The following is a 17,825-nucleotide window of genomic DNA, read 5'->3' as shown; positions in this document are numbered from 1 at the left end:
CAGTATGTCTTGAGGTCTTCATGTCTACACCACAGCCATATCATTGTTAAAGATCTTGTTTGGAAATGCCTGATTTCTGCTTTTGAGAGTAATTCTCTGAAATTGGTAACTATACTTAAAAAAAAAAAGAACATTAGTGCTCAGCATGGCAGGTGGCACAAACCTTTAATCTCAGCTACTCAGGAGGCTGAGGCAGGTGGATCCCAAGTTCAAGGTTAAATTGGGTAATTTAGGGGCACAGTGTCTCAAAATAAAAATTAAAAAGCCAGGGCATGTAGATCACCAGTAAAGTGCTTGCTTAGCATGCATGAGGTTCTGCATTCAATCTTTAATACAATTTAAAACAAATTTTAGCCCTGTTCACATTCTTGCATGCTTGGCCTGCTTATATTAAGTTCCTGTTTGCTGTTATAGGGACAATTAGAGGAAAGATAAGCAGAGACATAAGGCATGAAATAAGTGATGAGGCATGGCTGACATGATAGACAGTTATAGAAATGACCACCTGCTTACTGGAAATCGCCTTTTGTGAAACCTCTCCAGGTGTGGAACAGTTATTTTTAGGGGCCAGCTTGCATGGATTTACCATATGCTCCTAGACCTCATGACTCTTTGCTCCCCCCAGCAATAGCTCACCCCAGCAACCAAGGCTAAGACCCTAACTGGCCTAGAGTACACCTATCAGTGAAACAGCTAATTTTTAGGGATCGCTTACACCTATAAATATGGGCAGAGCAAAGACACAAGGTTGAGAAGCTCATTCAAGCTCTCCCTGCCATGTTGCTTGCAGCTGGGCAGCTTTGTTCCTCCCTGCGCAATATTATAAATAAACCTCTACTTAGCACTACTTTCCTTTGTGACTTTCGCGTTCCTCAAGGGAGTTTGTTCCTTCATTTTCTGCTGGAGGAGGGTCCTTAGGCTCACGCCCCTGATGCTACACTATAGATTTTCTGTGTTCTGTGGTAACACCTGGGTTTTCAATGACATTAAGTTAGTTAATGGTTAATATTGAAAGAGTGAAAAGTGGCTTAAAGGTGCTAAAATGAAACCAAAAACAAGTGACCAAATTGTATGTGGGTGTGTGTGGTGTGGGGAGGAGGCAATGACTGCAGGAGAAACCAGAGGCCAGGTACTGGTAGTTGAAATAGTTGTATTTTTTTGAAATGCTGGTACTAGAATAAGCCTGTGCCTCTGAACCAAACCTGACTTGCTGTTTTAGCAGAACAGGAGGCAGGAAATTAAGGGACTTTTCTTTCTCAGGTGCCCCAACAGGTTGAGGAAAAAAGCTTGGCTTATGCGAGAGGTAAAGTAGTACCAACAAAGGGGAAATTATTGTGAATTTGGTATGTTGGAATGGAAAAATCTAGAACAAAGGAATTTTAAATGAACTTTAAGTAAATAATTTCTATAATTTCCCCTAGACCAACATATAACATTTTATAATCGAGAGGGTCATGTTGCCAACTCTGAGTCCAGAAAAGAGTCCCTTTGTGCTTAGACAGTGATACCAAAAGTGACAGCAGAAGTAGATAATCTGAGCTTTAGTGAAAGATGGGAGATAGTTCCTCTGCTACCTATTGCTGACATTTTTAAAAGAGTATCACCTTAGTTTGTCCTTCATAGCCTGCTGAAGTTTGAGGACAAAACTGTGGTAGGTATGGAACAGAAAATAACTAGTGGCAGGATCAAAAATGTATACACGAAAATATGTGAGTACCTCTTTCTACCTTGTCCTGGATTTCCTTGCTTCATTTCATTAACCTCCATTATTAAGCAGAACCATGTTTTGGTTTCAATAGCTTATTCAACAGATTACAATAATAATACTTTCCAGTATGTAAGCCAATAATATGTGGGCACTAATTCTTACTGTAAAGGTATGCTGAAAATATCTGTCCTTTGCAAATGCCATCAATTACTTTGTGATAACTCCATAATATAGCTCTAAATTGCCAAAGTTAATAAAGGATTATTTCATTTCAGCTTTGTTATCTCTTCTCACATGACAGAAGACAATAAAGATGTGATGCAGACCAAGGGCTTATAGCTTACTACGATGTAGACTATGAAAAGTGAATTACAGAGGTTGACTCCGCAAAAGTATCAGTGCCTGAGTCATGAGAGGAGGGTATGGGGGGCGGTGTGATGGGTGCGAAGGTGGGAGTAGAGAGCAACATCTGTGGAACAGGCAAGGGCGATGACTCCATGAGCCCTGGAGCTTGGGGGATGTGCAGTTGGGAGACTTCGGGGGTGGGAATAGGCCCAAGCTCCTAAAGCAAGAGCATCTCTGAGGACCTGCAGCAAAACGGTCATGGCTCCCACTACTAAGGAATTCTAGTTGCATCCACTGTCCGCATCCGTAATCTGAAGACCAGAAACTATCCCTCGCACTCTCTATCTTCTTCTCCCACTGTTTCCCCCACTTCCTGGATTACCCCTTTGTCTTTCACCTTCCCCATCCCTAATGTTGTATTCATGTGAGGAAAGAATTGTGCATGTCCGGAGGAAATGAGCCAGCCTGTCACAGGCAGCAAGAGCTACTGGGAAAGAACAGACCCTGGAAGTCCCTAAAGAGACATAACTAATTGACAGCTGCCAGCTGACTGCAGTAGGTCTGGGCCCCAGCTTTCTCTCCACTTTTACGGTGCCCTCTGCCTAGCACTGATCACCTAGACCTCCAAAAACACAACTGCATGGCCAGTCACCTGACTCGAGACACCCACTGGCTAGATGCCAGATCAGTGCATCCAGACCAGCATGGGCAACCCTAGCCACTCCTTCATTAAGACAATGGGCTTGGTGACTGGAGGTGTAGAGACCTATGAGGTAGGAGTGCCTGGAGTTTCACTGCTGAGCTGTCATCTTCTCACTTGATCCCACTACTTCCCACTAAAGATCCCTCAAGTCTCTGAACCATCCACACTGAGTCTTCTGACCACATAACATCGATCTATAGTTGAAGGTTAGGGAGGGATTTCCTCTCTGGCCACCTCTCTTACCTACCCATCAGATGTTTGCTGACCTGTTTGACCATGTGATCCAGGAGCAACACAATGGATATGACTCCCAGATATCAAAGCACAGCACCAACCTGGATGCCATATGGTGGGCCAAGTATTCCACTTCTGATTTGTGTTGCCATGTACAACATTCTGTAGCTGCAATCTCTATACCTCGACTCATGGTAATTATACTGCTGATGTTGTTTGGTGGAAAGAATTATATCTTAAGGAATGGCAGAGATGGAGAAGACAAGGTGGATGAAAATGACCACGTCCCTAGGTAGGAAGTTTGGCGAAAAGTCCTCAGTGTCCTTTTCAATTAGAGTGCTTGTCCAGTGAGCCCATCCTTCTATTGCTTGTACAAGGAAATCACAAAGAGCCCTCTGTTCCCTAAAATCCTTCCCCAAGGGCCCTAATTTCCACCCTGAGGGTTTTCTTGACTTATATTCATTTTCCTTTTTCCTCAGATGCATTCTGGCTCCTTCCATGAAAGGTATTTATTGTCCTCAAGAGTCAGAACTGGCTGAAGTACCTGGTGACTCAGTCTGCTTCCAGCCTGTACTTAGGCAGAATGATGAGAGGTGGAACGTGTTGTGTGAATGCACTAAGTAGCCTAAAGGGTGATCTGGCTGGACATTATTGCAGGCTAAGTGAGATGACAGAGGCTGAGCAGCAGCAGTTTGTTGATGTGAGGGGCCTTGAGAGTGAGCTGGGTGGAAAGAGTAGATGGTAAAAAGGGCCACAGGAAAATCTGGGCCAGAAAAGATAGATGGTCTCTGAGCAGCCCAGTAGCCACCATAAGGATTCTCAGCCCGAGTTGCTTTGACTCTTTAAATTACATGCCTCAGTTTCCTTTTCCATAAAATTGAGGTAAGATTTCCTGTTTTAGGTTGTTGTGAGAATTAAATGAAGTAATGCAGGTAAAGTAATTGGTCCACAGAAAATATCAGTAAGTGTTTGCAGTGTCATTATTTTTGATGGAAGGGTTTCCCTATGTTCAGCATGTAAGAATCTCCCGTCTTTCTTTCTGAAGGGTAGACAGGGTCCCCTCTATTCATGTTGAGTAGTGGTCTTTGTGTCCGCTGTTCTGGCACATCCTCTGTCTCTTCAGCTCTAATAATCATCTGAATGGTTAGGATGATTAAGTGAAACAAGAACACCCTTCCGGTGCCCCCTCATGCTCTCTCTCACAGATACCTATGATACTGGCTTTTCTGCTCTCTTCACATTTCTCTGCTTTCTCCCATATGTTCCTTCCACTGCTAACAAAAGGTTCTGTTGCTTCTTCCTGTTGCACAGCTTACACCCCCACCTTCTGTCTCAAAGACCCTCTGCTCATTAGCAAAGCAGAGATAATGCATGCAGAACACATTGAATAATTAATTCTTTCTCAGTTCAGTTTACTACCTCTGTTCATTTTCCTAGATCATTCTTAATGCATCCATCCCTTAACTTTCTTTGCATGCATGATGACAATAACAAACTATTTTCACCAAAAATCCTCAGTATTATTCATTCACATCCAGGCTTCTCATTCTAGTCATTTTAGGGTTTCTGTGACTGTGTAGCCCAGTGCTGTCAGGTGAATGAAGTCCAGGTGGCTGACATGCCGACCACTCTGCCGGAGGAAACTGGAGACCACAACCCGTAGCTACAGTGGAGGTGGGGGTGAGGGCATAGGAGAAGGAGAAAAGTCACGGGGGATTATTGGATGAGGAATTAACTAGGGGAGTGATGGGTGGTACTGAGTTAGATTCTTTTATTAGGATTAGAAGACATAATAGCCATGGAGGTCAAACATTCCCCTCATCTCTTTCCCAAAAATATAAAAGGAGAGAAGAAGAGGAATCCTAAGCAAAAAAGAGGTCTCAGAGTGAATTAACCAGAGTCCCTAAGGTCACTGGTATGGGTTATTAAGATAGAAAGAATTCCTTGGTCCTTGGATAAGCCCTGGGACAGGTCTGTGGGATGGAAGTGCAGGGAGCGACAGAGGGAGAAGAGGAAATGTTACCTGGACAGAGCTCCAGCCATCTATCTGCCCCAGGGTGCTCAGCACCCCCCAGTCCACCAGGGTCAGCTCCTGTAGCTCTCGCTCTCCTAACCCTATGAAGAGCCAGCCCAGCTGCAGAATCTGCTCAGGACGGAATCCTCGGGGCGGACCCCACAACTGAGAGGAAGAGAGGAACAATGTGAATGGGAAAAGCACTGGACTAGGAGTCAGAATCCTGGGTCTTAACATTGCCTCTGACTTAGCTGTAGAATTCTGGGCAAATCACTTGCCTTTTCTTTAGTTTTCTTAATGAGAGTATTGGATAATAGTTCCTATGACTAAGGGGTTATTGAAAGACCCTAGGGTATCAGTAAGAAAGAAGAGAAAACTTGTCCATTTCTAGAGTTTTGTGTACCAGACTCATTGAGGTGCCTGTTAAAATGTAGATGCTGAGATCTCAATGCCAAAGATTCTTCATCTGTCTGATTGGCATGGTACCCTGGCAGCAGCATTTTAAAAACCTGCTCCCCAGATTTTTTTGACACTAAAATTTGATAACCACTGCTTTAGTTCCCATACTCGTGTACTAGCTCCATTTCTTCCATACTGATTCCCTCTGACCAAATCCTCTCTTTTTATCTCCTGTTTCCCTACCTCTCACCCAACTCTCCCTTCCCTTGTATTCCACATTACACCTAACCAACTGCTTCATGTTTCCCCCCTCTAACTGCTGGTGGCCTCTACATTCCTAACCTTCTTTGCCTTTCCCATGGCTGCCTGTAGTTCTTCAGGTCCAAGCCCTGGATCTCTTGCAAACAGTGCCAGGAAGTCCTCAAAGTCTGAGAGCTCCATCTCTGCAATCCGTGTTGCAGACCAGGGTGCTGGGAAGGTCCCTCGGATGTCTGCACAAGTTGGTACAAGCTCTGAAGCAGGTGCAGGGGTCAGTGTAGTATTAAAATATGCCTAGAGAGACATCTGTAGGTGGAATGATCCTCCCAACCTTTGGGAGGATAGAGAAGTGTAAGCAGCATGAGTCAAAGGATGATTATAGGGTTAGGGTGAGAAAATCTGATTTTAACTCATTGATCCCAGTCTTGTCACATGGAACCATTTACAATTTCTACTTCATAGCCCCTCAGGGATTTGAATACATCTATTACATATTTCATAATTTTCTCTTTATTCACTCATCTGAACACAGTGCTCTAAGGAGACTACAATTCCTAGGACAGAACTGGACCATTGCCTCCCTCAATTCATACTCTATTAATGTGACCCAGGTTATATTAAGATTACTTGGCAGGCCACAGCAGTGTTGCCACCCTCTGTTCTCCTGTGCCAAGGTTATTTGAATAGAAGCCCCCATTTTAGGCTATCAGTGATGTCCAGGAGCCACCAGACAGGGAATTGCCTCTGCTAGGGCATTTCCTAAGGGCAGATCTACTCTAAATTGAGCTTAGAGAGGATCCAATATCTCCAGGTATAGCATTTACGGTAAATCCAGGAGTAGTTTGGTGTTGAGTCCACTCAGTTCTGGCCCCAGGGTGGTCATTTCTGGCGCTGGCATTGCCATGCTCTGCTGTAGTTCTGCCCAGATACAGGCCCTCTGCAGGACAGGGTAGGAAAGCAGGGTCAGGACAGAGCTCAGCAGGAGGGTAGGGTTCTATACCCAGGGTCCCGACCTCCCTGCTCCCACTCATGCCCAAGTACCCCCTCTTACCAGGCTCCCTTGAACCCCAGTGGGCAGTTGGTAAAGCATGTGTACCACTTCAAGGAAGTCTGCCATGGAGGTGACCAGCTGCAGAAACTCACAAGACATGTCTGCTGCCAGGTTGCTCAGAGCCCTGTGGGTGAGTGGGCAGATGGCAGCAGCATGTCTGCTCCTTGATATCAGCACTTCCAGCACAAGGACAGATGCTCATCAATTGTCATTTACAGTTTGAGGAATATTTCTACATAGACAATCTCATTGGCTTCCCAAAACATTGTTGCTGTTTATCAGAGAAGAAAATAGAGATTTACACAGGTCAGACGATGTTCCAATTTCAAACTACTAGAAGTGTGGTGAACTGAGACTACAGCCATGTGATCAGATCCTGAAGGCTCTGTTTCATTTACAGTGGTTGCTGGTAAGGTGATAAGTACTTATTCATGTTTATTCTTCCTTGACCAGTGGCTCTGAACTCACCTTCAATTAAACTAATAACAGCAAATATCTTCTTGGAGTTTACACTGGGCCAGGCACTGTGTTTATTTATTTTTCCACTCATTTATTTACTTATGTGTAGTGCTAGGGATTGATCTCAGGGCCTTGGGAATGCTAGGCAAGTGCTCTATTACTAAGAGACATCCCCAGACCTTTTTTACTACATATATATATATATATATATTTTTTGCAATACCAGGGATCAAACTCAAGACCTCATGCTTGTAAGGGACGCATGGTGCCACTGAGCTAAATCCCAGCCCCCCTTTTTTACCTTTTGAGACAGCGTCTTGCTAAGTTGCTCAGGCTGGCCTTGAACTTATGATCCTCCTGCCTTAGCCTCTTGAGTAGCTGAGATTACATGTGTCCACCACTGGGCCTGGCTGGTATTAAATATTTTATGTACCTGATCTCATTTAATCTTCACAACAACTAGCTATAAGATAAGTACCATTTTAATTCTCATTCTACAGAAGGGAAAACTGAAGTGTTGAGAGATTAAACGACTTGCCCAAAAGCACAAGCAGGTGGCAGGACTGGGACCTGAATACAGATCTTCTGAGTCTCTAAACTGTGGTCAGTGTGGAAAAGCAGGAGGGCAAGGGGAAGGGGAGCCAGGGGATGATGAAGAGGCTGAGACTATGCATCATCCCTGTATTCCCTGTGGCATATTATATATTGTAACACTCAAGAAATTTTAGTTAAGGCTGGAGTGTACCTCAGTGGTAGAGCTCTTGCCTAGAATTCATGAGGTCCTGGGTTCAGTCCCCAGCACTACACAAAATATGTTCAATTAAACTGACTGCTCAATGCAAGTTACTCACTGCAGATTCCTGAGCATCAGGTTGGTGGGCACCTGCATCTTCTTCCAGAGAAACTGTGCCTATAATGGAAAGAAAGATGAGCCACTGCTGAGCAGAGATATTACCCCAAGGACCTAAGATGCCTTGGACTCAGTCCTGCCTCTCTATAATGTGCCCCCTCCGATATCACTTTCCCAATGCCTATTCTGAGAGATTGAGAGGGAGAGAGACATCATGAGGGCTTCTGGGGAGAAGGCACCAGTTGGGCAGGGGATGGGTAAAGGAAGTTGAAGAGACAGAGAGCGAGTTCTGAGGGATGAAGTGAGACAGTTACCTGCTGCTCAGACCAGGGTAGCGCCCGGTAGCGCCTCCGGTTTGCCAGAAGAGCTGCAGTGTCCAGTTGTAGCAGCTTTAATGGGAGCAGGGGAAGCAGGCAGTCTGGCCAAGTGGTGGGCATGGGCTGCTGGCAGTGACAGGTGTGACAGTACAGTGACAGGTGAGAGGGTCTGCACTCAGCCCTCGGAGAAGGGGAGACATAGGTGCAGAAACCAAAGCTAGGTTAAGGTGGGATGGCATTTGCCACTGTAGCAGTGGACACCTAGGATCTCTTACACTGAAGGCTACTGTGGTCAAGTTGCTGCTAGTTAGACACCCGATGAACTCATATTTCTTAGCTTCTCTGAGCCTTGGTCTCTTCACTTGACAGTGGAGAAGATTTCTCAGGCCCTTCTGTCTTTGACATTGTAGGACAGTGTAGGTCATGCTGTCCTGCCTCTAGAACTGAGGGGAGCTGCTAATATCTAGGTGGGCACAGAGCTAACCTGAACTTTCAGGGCCACTGTAGGGGAGTATATGAGGCAGGACCAGCCAGGTGAACCTGTCCTAGAATATGGAGAGCAGCTCGGTTGGGAGATCTTACACATTACCTGACCAGGAACACACACAGCTGCACCGACACCTGTTGTACTGGTACTTTTGACACCATCTTTCACCTGCATTAGAATCAGTGGTGTGTGTTTGTGTTTGGGTATGTGTAAGGCAGTGGGGAGGCCTGCCCTGGTCCCAAGGAAGATGCTGTCCTCCCACCCAATGCCCATATCCCTGATGGTCTCACCCTCCCTGTTTCTCTCATACCCGAAAGGTCTGCAGCAGTGCTGCGGTCTGGCAGGCTGAGAGACGCGACAGTTCAGGGATTAGGCAGGAACAGACCCCAGCCAGAACTCGCCTAGGGATGGCCTGGAGTGTCTGGGGGCTGAGGCCGGGCAGCAGAGGGTGCAAGGAACAGAGTTCCTCCAAGGACAGCTGAGGAGCAGGAGAGACAAGAGGCGTGAAGAAGGGGGACAAGGTGGTGGGGAAGGTAAGAGCCACAGTGAAACAGGGCAGAGGTACAAGGGGAACTGGGGGAGAGGAGAGGGCAGTTGCAAGAGCCAGGAGAACAAGGGTCATAGACCCCCAGGGGGATGTTGGAAAGCTGCTGCTACTCACATCGTGCCGAGGGAGGAGCCGTCCAAGCAGCAGGGCAGCCTGGGATGGGAAAGGAAACAACATCTCTCAGGGCCCAGCAGCCAAGTCCCTAGCGCCCACCCTCTAAAACTTCTAGCACCCTCTCCAACCCCCCAGTGACCACTCTGACTCAGGGTCCTGCTCGATCTGAGGAAGGGGAACAAGGGAGACCTCATCAGCACAGGGTTTACCTCTTGTGCTCACCCAGCAGAAGCAGGGGCTTATGGTATCCCTAAATGAGATTATCTTGACGAGGGCTCCAGGAAGTGGGGCTCCAAGGAGTAAGACAGGTTTTCCTGGGCAGGCGTGACACTGGTTCCCTGAAGGGCAGGCAGCATAGCTCTAAGCTGGGGCTCTGACAGCTCTTGTAGGAAGCGCAGGCCCAACTGGGGAAAGAGAGGGGCCCAGACCCGCAGCTCTGGGGGGCTTAGTACAGTTCCTCCTGATGAGCGCAACACCCCAAAAAGTTCATACGCCACCTGTAACCAAAGAAGGTTTGGAACTGGGAAAAAATAAGACAACTAAACCTTGGACCTTCTCTCTAAGCCCACATTTAATACCATGTCTGGATTTCCCAGGACCCAGTGAGGATGGCAAGAGATAGGAAACAGAACAGATTAGGTTCAAAATAGCAAAGGGTGTACACCAGATAGGATAGGGGCAGGGAGGGATGGTAACAGATGAGAATGACCATAGAGTAAGGAATGGAGGTGACAGAGGTGGATCCAGGACTGGCACCACTGTGCTTGAGCCTGCTTGACACACAGGCTGTGTCACCACTCACACAGTCCCCTGAAATCTTGCAGGCCTGGGCCAAAGAGCTCACCTGTCCTTCTGGTCTGAGGGTCCCGTTGGCCACACATTCCAACAGCCCCCGTTCTACTGGCCCCATTGGATCACTCAAGGGCACCAGGCTTTGTAGCTCCTCAGGGCTCAGGAAACAAGCAAGGGACCTAAGCCTGAGGAGGGCATGAAGCTGGCCTTCACACTGTCCCTGAAGCTAGTGTTAAGTCAGAAATTATGTGGGTATGTGGGGTAGGTATTCTGATACCTAAACTACAAGATTGAAGCACTATAGGAATTTCTCCTGGAGTTCTGCACTGCCTGGGGCAGTGCCTACTTCTTGTCCCTTCCTTCTTAGGAGACCAATCCACCATAGGAGCCATACCTGTGTCTCTTATCTTTCCTACTCTGGCTTTGATCACTGATCCCACAACCACTTACCTGTGGACCTGCTCCTCACCATCCTCAACACTCTGGTTTACCAGGCTTCACAGCACATGCCAGGCGTACCCTGGCCCAAGACCTGCCGCTGGCCAGCTATCCTCCAGGGCCTGTATCTAGGATGGGGAGGGTCACCTTGTGTTGGAGTCAGGGGAACACTTGTAGGGAGGGGCCCACTAGGAGTCATGCCACTAGCAGACAAGTGAAGAAGATGATTCTCATACCTGGTAAGGGCTGAGCTGGCGATCATGATAGAAGAGAGATGTGGACACACTGACATTGGCCAACAGGGGTGGTGGGAAGTGCATTAGGTCAGAAACAGCCAAGAATGGGATGAGTGATGAAAGGTTGGTGAAGAAAGAACTGGGACACTAACAGAAAGGAGACCAAGAGGTGGGAGGATGGGGGAGATAGGAGAGAGAATGGGATTGAAAAATAAAAGAATGAAGATGTGTCATATACATGTACCAACTCCACACAAGGAAGGCAAACATTATGCATTGCAATCGTGTGCTAATAAAGCATAAATGAATCAGTACATGTGTATTCATCAGTGCTTACTAGAAAAGCAGGTTTGACACAAGATATATAAATATATAAGGATTTACAAGGTAGGTTTACAATGGCCACCCACAGAGTCAGGTGTGGAAGAGTGCAAATGGGCTGTCTGTGTGCTGGAGATATGAAGGATCCAGTCAAAGGCTGAAGGCCTAGAGTTCACTGTAGATTCCTGTGCAAGTCTGTATCTGGAGGCAAAGAGTCTAGAAGGATGCTAGAAGGGTGAAGAGTCAGCACTGAAACCCAGGAGACAATGTCCAAGGTGAAGGTAATCCTGGAGCTCCTCTGAAGACCCAGAAGCAAGCCTTCCTTTTTCATTTCCTTTTTATTTCATTCAGGCCATAAGCCTACACAGGGCGGATCTTCCTTCAGTAAATCCCTTCAGCCATAACAGAGCTGTGCTGATCTAATTTAGTTGGGCATTTTTGTACTCTAGTTGACACAACCAATTAATTATCACAACATAATACATACATACATACATACCTACATACAAACAAACATGCATACATACTTACATACCCCAACTTTGGGGAGCTAATAGGAAATAACATTTCTGAGTGTACGAATGTAAAATCAAGACTTGAGCAAGAAACAAGCCCTACAGTGAAGGAAGTGAGGGAAGGAGATCAGGACAGGGGTGCAAGTTTACCCAGCATGGCCCAGCCCAGCTAAAGGAGAAGGAACCAAGACAGGAAAGCCTTTTACCACAGTTTTCCCTACAAGATGCACTCAGTGGACTTCACCCTCTTCAACCAGGTTACTCAAAGAGCTCTTTAGTCCCTTCCTTTGATCTATGACAGCTACAGTAAGTTCACTAATCACATGGACCAAGATGGTTTCAGAACAACTTGCTCTACCTAGAGGTCTGTTTCCCTCTCCTACAAGGATTTTAACTCTACATGGGATTCATAGTTATTGGGAGAATATTAGCCATTGTTGTGTGAAATATAATATACATAACACATAGCTTTATTACAGATAATTTAAAAGACACAGTTTGGTGTTCTCTACAAGATAAGTGTCCTGGACCAAGTGTGAGACTCATATCTGTCTCACAGGACATCAGGGCCCCAACGCTCCCTCACCTTTTAGGTACTATAGTATTAAAATTATCCTGTGGCTTCTCCACCCAATCCCATCTCTGGTCACCAATCTGACCTCCCTATTGGCTATCTCAGATCTTTCAACTGCCTGCTTTGTGACATCATCCAACCACCAACCTATCACTGGGTGGTAGAACTTTAGGGTATCCGTGGAGTTGTCTGAAGCGAAGCCTGTATCATCGCCTGTGGACAGCGAGCAGTGCTCTTCCTACTGGACATTTGTTCACTTTGGCTTCAGCCACTCAGATGTCCTCCAGTACCCTCTCTTCATTTTAGGCATCTGCAATTGCTGTAGTCCTTTCTCTGACCATGTCTGGTAAGGAAAGATAAGTTCAAAGGTCTTTGGTATTATACATTTCCTCCCCTCCCAAATCAGTTTCCTAGTGGAGACCAAATACCTTGGGAGACTAAATACCTGCCTCAGCCTTCTGTGTGCTAGAGCTATAGAAGGTCTTGAACTGGAAATCTGGAAATCTACTTTCACTTATGGATTGAACCTTTAGTAGGGCTGTGACTTTGGATAGATGGTTTTCTCTTGTACAAAAGTATTTCCTCATCTGTTCCCCGAGGTTGAATTGTTGCTCATGTTCTGCTTCCTTTCTCTTCTAACACTGACTTTTAAAGGCCATAGGAACAGAGATGTCAGTCAGAAACATCTTAAGTGTGTTTGTTTCAACTGAAATGAGAAAAATAACCTAGGTGGGGTATAAAACAGCAGCTACATGCTAAGTAAGATGTTTCATCACTGACAGTCTTCCTGCACTAGTGTTTCCACTTTCACTGTGGTGCCATTCGAAGTGGACTATTGACATGTTATGTAGATTTCTATCTGAACTGGGTGAAAACAAGCAGAAAGAGGCCAAGACCTAAGGACTAGGCTATACCCAGGCAGATACTGGAGGAGAAGGACATTTGGGAGGGTTTCCATGAAGCAGAGGCCAATAGAAACTACCTGGATTGGAGGAAAAGGGAGTAGAAAATACACAAAATGAGGGATGAGAAAACAGCAAAAAGGAAAGTGATGGAGGGCATGGAGACCTTCTCCAGAAAAGAAAATGATAGGTTGGGATGGAGTCTTGACATCGACCAAAGACACCAAGTGACCAGAGAAATAACACACAGTGAAATTTCAGACAAGGGAAAAATGAGGCGGGTTTGGCAAATGCTTTCTTTAATGGTCTAAGGAGGAAACTACCATAGGGTTTCCCTTGGAAAAAGCACCTTGTTAGATGTGTCACATTCTTTGGTAGTTTTTTTCCTACAGATGCTTTCAACATAGATGCTACTTGATAGTGACTTTTTTTGGTTTTTTTGAGCCAGGGTCTCACTATGTAGTTCAAGGTGTTCTTGAACTCACTATGTAGCCCAGGCTGGCTTCGAACTTGTGCAGTGATTTTCCTACCTCAGCCTCCTAAGTGATGGGAATTACAGGCATGTGCCTTCACACCTGGCAATAGTCTTTGAATCTGAACATTTTTGATATTTCATACATGATTCTTCCTATATACATGCTAAAAATGTAATCATCCTGAGGGCCAGGGAAACAATTTTTCACCTTCTATTTCACACTAATTTTTAAACTTAACCAAATTTTTAGAAAATGATGTGTGTCACTCCTCCTGCAGCAGAAGAACCACTCACTGCCTTGGAGTGCTCAGTAAGTTTTGGGTGAAAACTGTCATCTTTATGACACTTTCGCGTCATAATACAGTGCATATTTTATATAAACATCTTCATTAATATACATACTCATACACCATTTTGACACCTGAGAATAAAAAGGAATCCCTGTCCACGTATAAAAAGACAACATTATGCTTCACATCACTCATTCCACATTTATCTAAAACAAATTTGTGACCTGTGAGATTTCCTACCATTAAAAGATTTTTTTTTTAACCCCTGTTCTCCCAGCTATATAGGAGACTAAGGCAGAAGGATCACAAGTTGAAGTCCACCTTGGATAAATTAGTGAGACCCTATCTAAGCATAAAAAAGCACAAAAAAAGAAAATAAAGTAAAAATAGCTGGGATGTAGGCCAATAGTACAGTGCTGCTGGCTTCTTTAGCTAATACTGCAAAAACAGACAAACAAATTGAAAACAAAAAAGAAGGGATGAAAATACTAAAGCACTGATTGAGTAACATATAGGAACATCACAAAAAATTAAAAATACTAAGCAACAGTGAAAAAACCAAAATATTATTTTCATTATGTTCTAGCAGTGATGGACTTGGTAGGCTTTAGGAGTGACATACATTCTCAAATGTTTATGGTGACTATTTACTAGATTGAGAGGAGAAATGGAAACATTCACAATCATTTTCCAGTGTTTTTCCCCACCTTGTTCTGTGATGATATCAAGTGTAAAATCTGTCTCAAGGGATATCTATTCCTTGTTGAGTGATTTTCAACACAAAGGCAAATGCACACAATAACCAAATTACTTTACACTTGTTTTGAGTTCTGAGCTGTACAGTTGTTTTTCCCTCCTTTCATATTTGTTTTGTTTTGGTTTTGGTTTCTCTTTGAAATGGGGTCTCATTGATTTGTTCAGTCTGATTTCTAAATTCTGAGCTGAAGGAATGCTCCTGCCTCAGTCTCTTGAATTCTGGAACTGAAGACACACACCACCATGCCTACGTTCAATACCAGGTTTTATTGCAATATATAAATTATGGATACCTACATGTTCACATTTATTGCTGTTTCAGGCTTGTTATACACTTTTCCCTGCCCACATGTATTTGGGAGAATGACATTCAAAATCACCATCCAGTGTGACCTATTTTTGGTTTATTGAGTTTCCTACAATAGAATAAATCATGTTCACTTTCCTAATGTTGCACCTATACAGAACTTCCTTTCTTTATAAATTCACCATGCTTTCATGCTAGTAAATAAGCTATTCTTTCATGCTAAATTTCAATTTTCATTATTATCCATTCCTTTTCAGTCTGTGGTGCTATATGTTCATTTTACTTTCTACACTTCCAGCACCTCTTCTATCTCCATCTAGGTATACCACATGTAATATGTCCCTTTCATGCATGGGTGAACTGTCACTGTGCTTGTTTGCATGACTGTCACTTTGTAGATGAGTAACTTGTAGATCAGAAAGTTTTTCTTCCCAAAATCACTTCTTGAGAAACTAAGCCTCAGTAGTTACAGCAACAGGATCAGAGGCTAGGCTTGAAGAAAGGAAAAAACGACCCTTGCAATTTAATGACCACCGTGGGTTATAAATGACCCCTGGGAGACAGTGAGGGTCCTGCACAAGCACAAAGATAACAATGGGAAGAGTCACACTGTCTTTTAGCAAGTAAGTTGCAAACACATGGAGGTGAAAAGTTCCTTTCCTGCTGGTTTCTGGCCTGTGCCCAGCACGCAGTCCTGAGCAAGGGAAGTAATGCTCTGTAACCTGGTCCCAGTAGTACAACATGGGAGGACCTGAACAAGTCAATGGACCTTTCCTGTCTCAGTATCCCCACTCATAACTGATAAGGTTATAGTTCTCTAAGGACCTTCTGGGTTTGAAAGGCTCCAAATCCACCACTCAGGTTGAAGGGCAGGCTGAAGGGCAGAACAGGGTAGGGAGAAGTCTGCTTTAGGACTGTGGAGCATGTGTGAACTATGAACAAGACCTCCTTGGGCTTTGGTGACCCCCTGGGAGGTTGGCAGTTCACAGGAAGAGTTCCAAACACCACTGTAGCACTTAAAGGCCACCTGAAAGCCTTTGATTGCTGGTATCTCCTTAAATATTGGCAACACAAGCTTCTTTTTTAAAAAATTTTATTTTATTGGTAGATTTCAGGTATACAATATAATGACATTGATCATTGGAAATTTGAACCTTTACATAATCTCTTTTGTTATTTTTCCCCCTTCCCCTGTCCTCCATTCAACCCCTCCATCCCTCCCTATTTACAAAGACTTTGTTTCCAGTTTTTCATTTTCTCATATTAATTCCATTCACTGGTTTCCTTTCCCCTACACCTCCTACTTCCTCGTCCCCTTTTTTCCCTTGTCTTCCTGTTTCACATTATCTATTATACCTTTTAGTCCTTATTTACACTTTCAGTTTCTCACACTAGAGAAACTATTCGGTATTTAAACATGTGTGTCCTATTTATTTCACTTAAGAGTATCTCCTCAATTTGCATCCATTTAATTATAAGTGTCTCCAATTTCTCTTATTTATTTATTTATTTATTTATTTATCGGGGATCGAACTCTGGTCCTTGCGCTTGCACAGCAGGAGACGAAACTGCTGAGCTAAATCCCCATCCCTAATTTCTCTTTTTTTTATAGCAGAGAAGTACTCCATTTTATTTAAAAACCACATTTTCTTTATCCAGTCTCCAGTTGATGGACATTTGGGCTGCTTCCAAGTTTTAGCTATTACAAATTGTGCTGCTATGAACATGGGTGCACATATATCACTGTGGTATGATTCTTTTAATTCTTTAGGGAAGATACCCAGCAGAGGAATAGCTGGGTCAAACAGGACTTCCAGGCGTAGTTCTTTGAGGTATCTCCATACTGATTTCCATGATGGTTGCACCAGTCTACACTCCCACCAACAATGGAGCAGGGTTCCTCTTTCCCCACAGCACTGCCAGCAATTTTTATTGGTTGATTTCATGATAGCAGCCATTTTTTCTGGAGTGAGGTGGAATCTCAGCTTTGTTTTCATTTGCATCTCTCCAATGACCAGTGATGTTGAACACTTTTTCATATGTTTATTTGCTATTTCTACTTCTTTGTCTGAGAAATGTCTGTTCATTTCAGATGCCCATTTTTGGATTGAGTCTTTAAATTTGGAAGGTCTGATTTTTTTTAAGTTCTTTGTAGATTCTAGATAGTAGACCTTTGTCTGAGGAATAGCAGGTGAAGAGTTTTTCCCACATTGTGGGTTGTCTCTTCACACTGTTGGTGATTTCTCTTACTGTGCAGAAGCTTTTTAATAAGAAGACATCCCACTTGTTGATTGTTTGTGCTAGTTCATGGGCAACTGAGGTTTTGTTCATAAAATCTTTTCCTACACTGAAGTCTTCAAGAGTTCTCCCTAACCTCTGTTCCAGGCAATTTAGTGTTTCTCTTTTAATATTTAGATTCTTAATCCATTTCATTTTTAGTTTAGTGCATGGTGAGAGATATATGTCTACTTTTAATCTTTGGGAAGTTGAAACCCAATTATTCCAGCAGTATTTATTAAAGGTGCTATCTTCCCTCCAGTGAGGGTTTGGCTCCTTTATCAAAGATGAGATGACTGAGTGTATCTGGAGTTGTTTCTGCATCTTCTAATCTGTTGCACTGGTCCTCAGGTGTGTTTCTTTGCCCATACCATGCTGTTTTTCTCACAGTAGCTTTGTAGTATAGTTTCAAGTTGGGTTCTGTGATACCCCATGCCATGTCTCTGTTACCTAGAA

General features: G+C 44.2%; 1 protein-coding gene across 1 annotated transcript in view; it reads right to left on the bottom strand.

The window, feature by feature from the left end:
* Positions 1–4,542: 4,542 nt before the first annotated feature.
* LOC101721915 (stereocilin-like) overlaps positions 4,543–17,825 on the bottom strand; it is a 45,840-nt gene continuing 32,557 nt past the window's right edge. Inside the window, 14 exon segments of the mRNA XM_087207997.1 lie at positions 4,543–4,653; positions 5,014–5,169; positions 5,746–5,913; positions 6,289–6,325; positions 6,486–6,598; positions 6,713–6,836; positions 8,023–8,081; positions 8,336–8,461; positions 8,928–8,993; positions 9,136–9,303; positions 9,487–9,530; positions 9,806–9,983; positions 10,331–10,463; positions 10,729–11,099. Coding sequence (XP_087064123.1) covers positions 4,543–4,653; positions 5,014–5,169; positions 5,746–5,913; positions 6,289–6,325; positions 6,486–6,598; positions 6,713–6,836; positions 8,023–8,081; positions 8,336–8,461; positions 8,928–8,993; positions 9,136–9,303; positions 9,487–9,530; positions 9,806–9,983; positions 10,331–10,463; positions 10,729–11,099 — 1,854 coding nt within the window.

The sequence above is a fragment of the Heterocephalus glaber genome, unplaced genomic scaffold (assembly GCF_053883595.1).
Source record: "Heterocephalus glaber isolate CG9 unplaced genomic scaffold, H.glaber_assembly_v1.0 deba00000901, whole genome shotgun sequence".
NCBI lineage: Eukaryota > Metazoa > Chordata > Mammalia > Rodentia > Bathyergidae > Heterocephalus > Heterocephalus glaber.
This window is presented reverse-complemented; position numbering and strand designations above follow the sequence as displayed.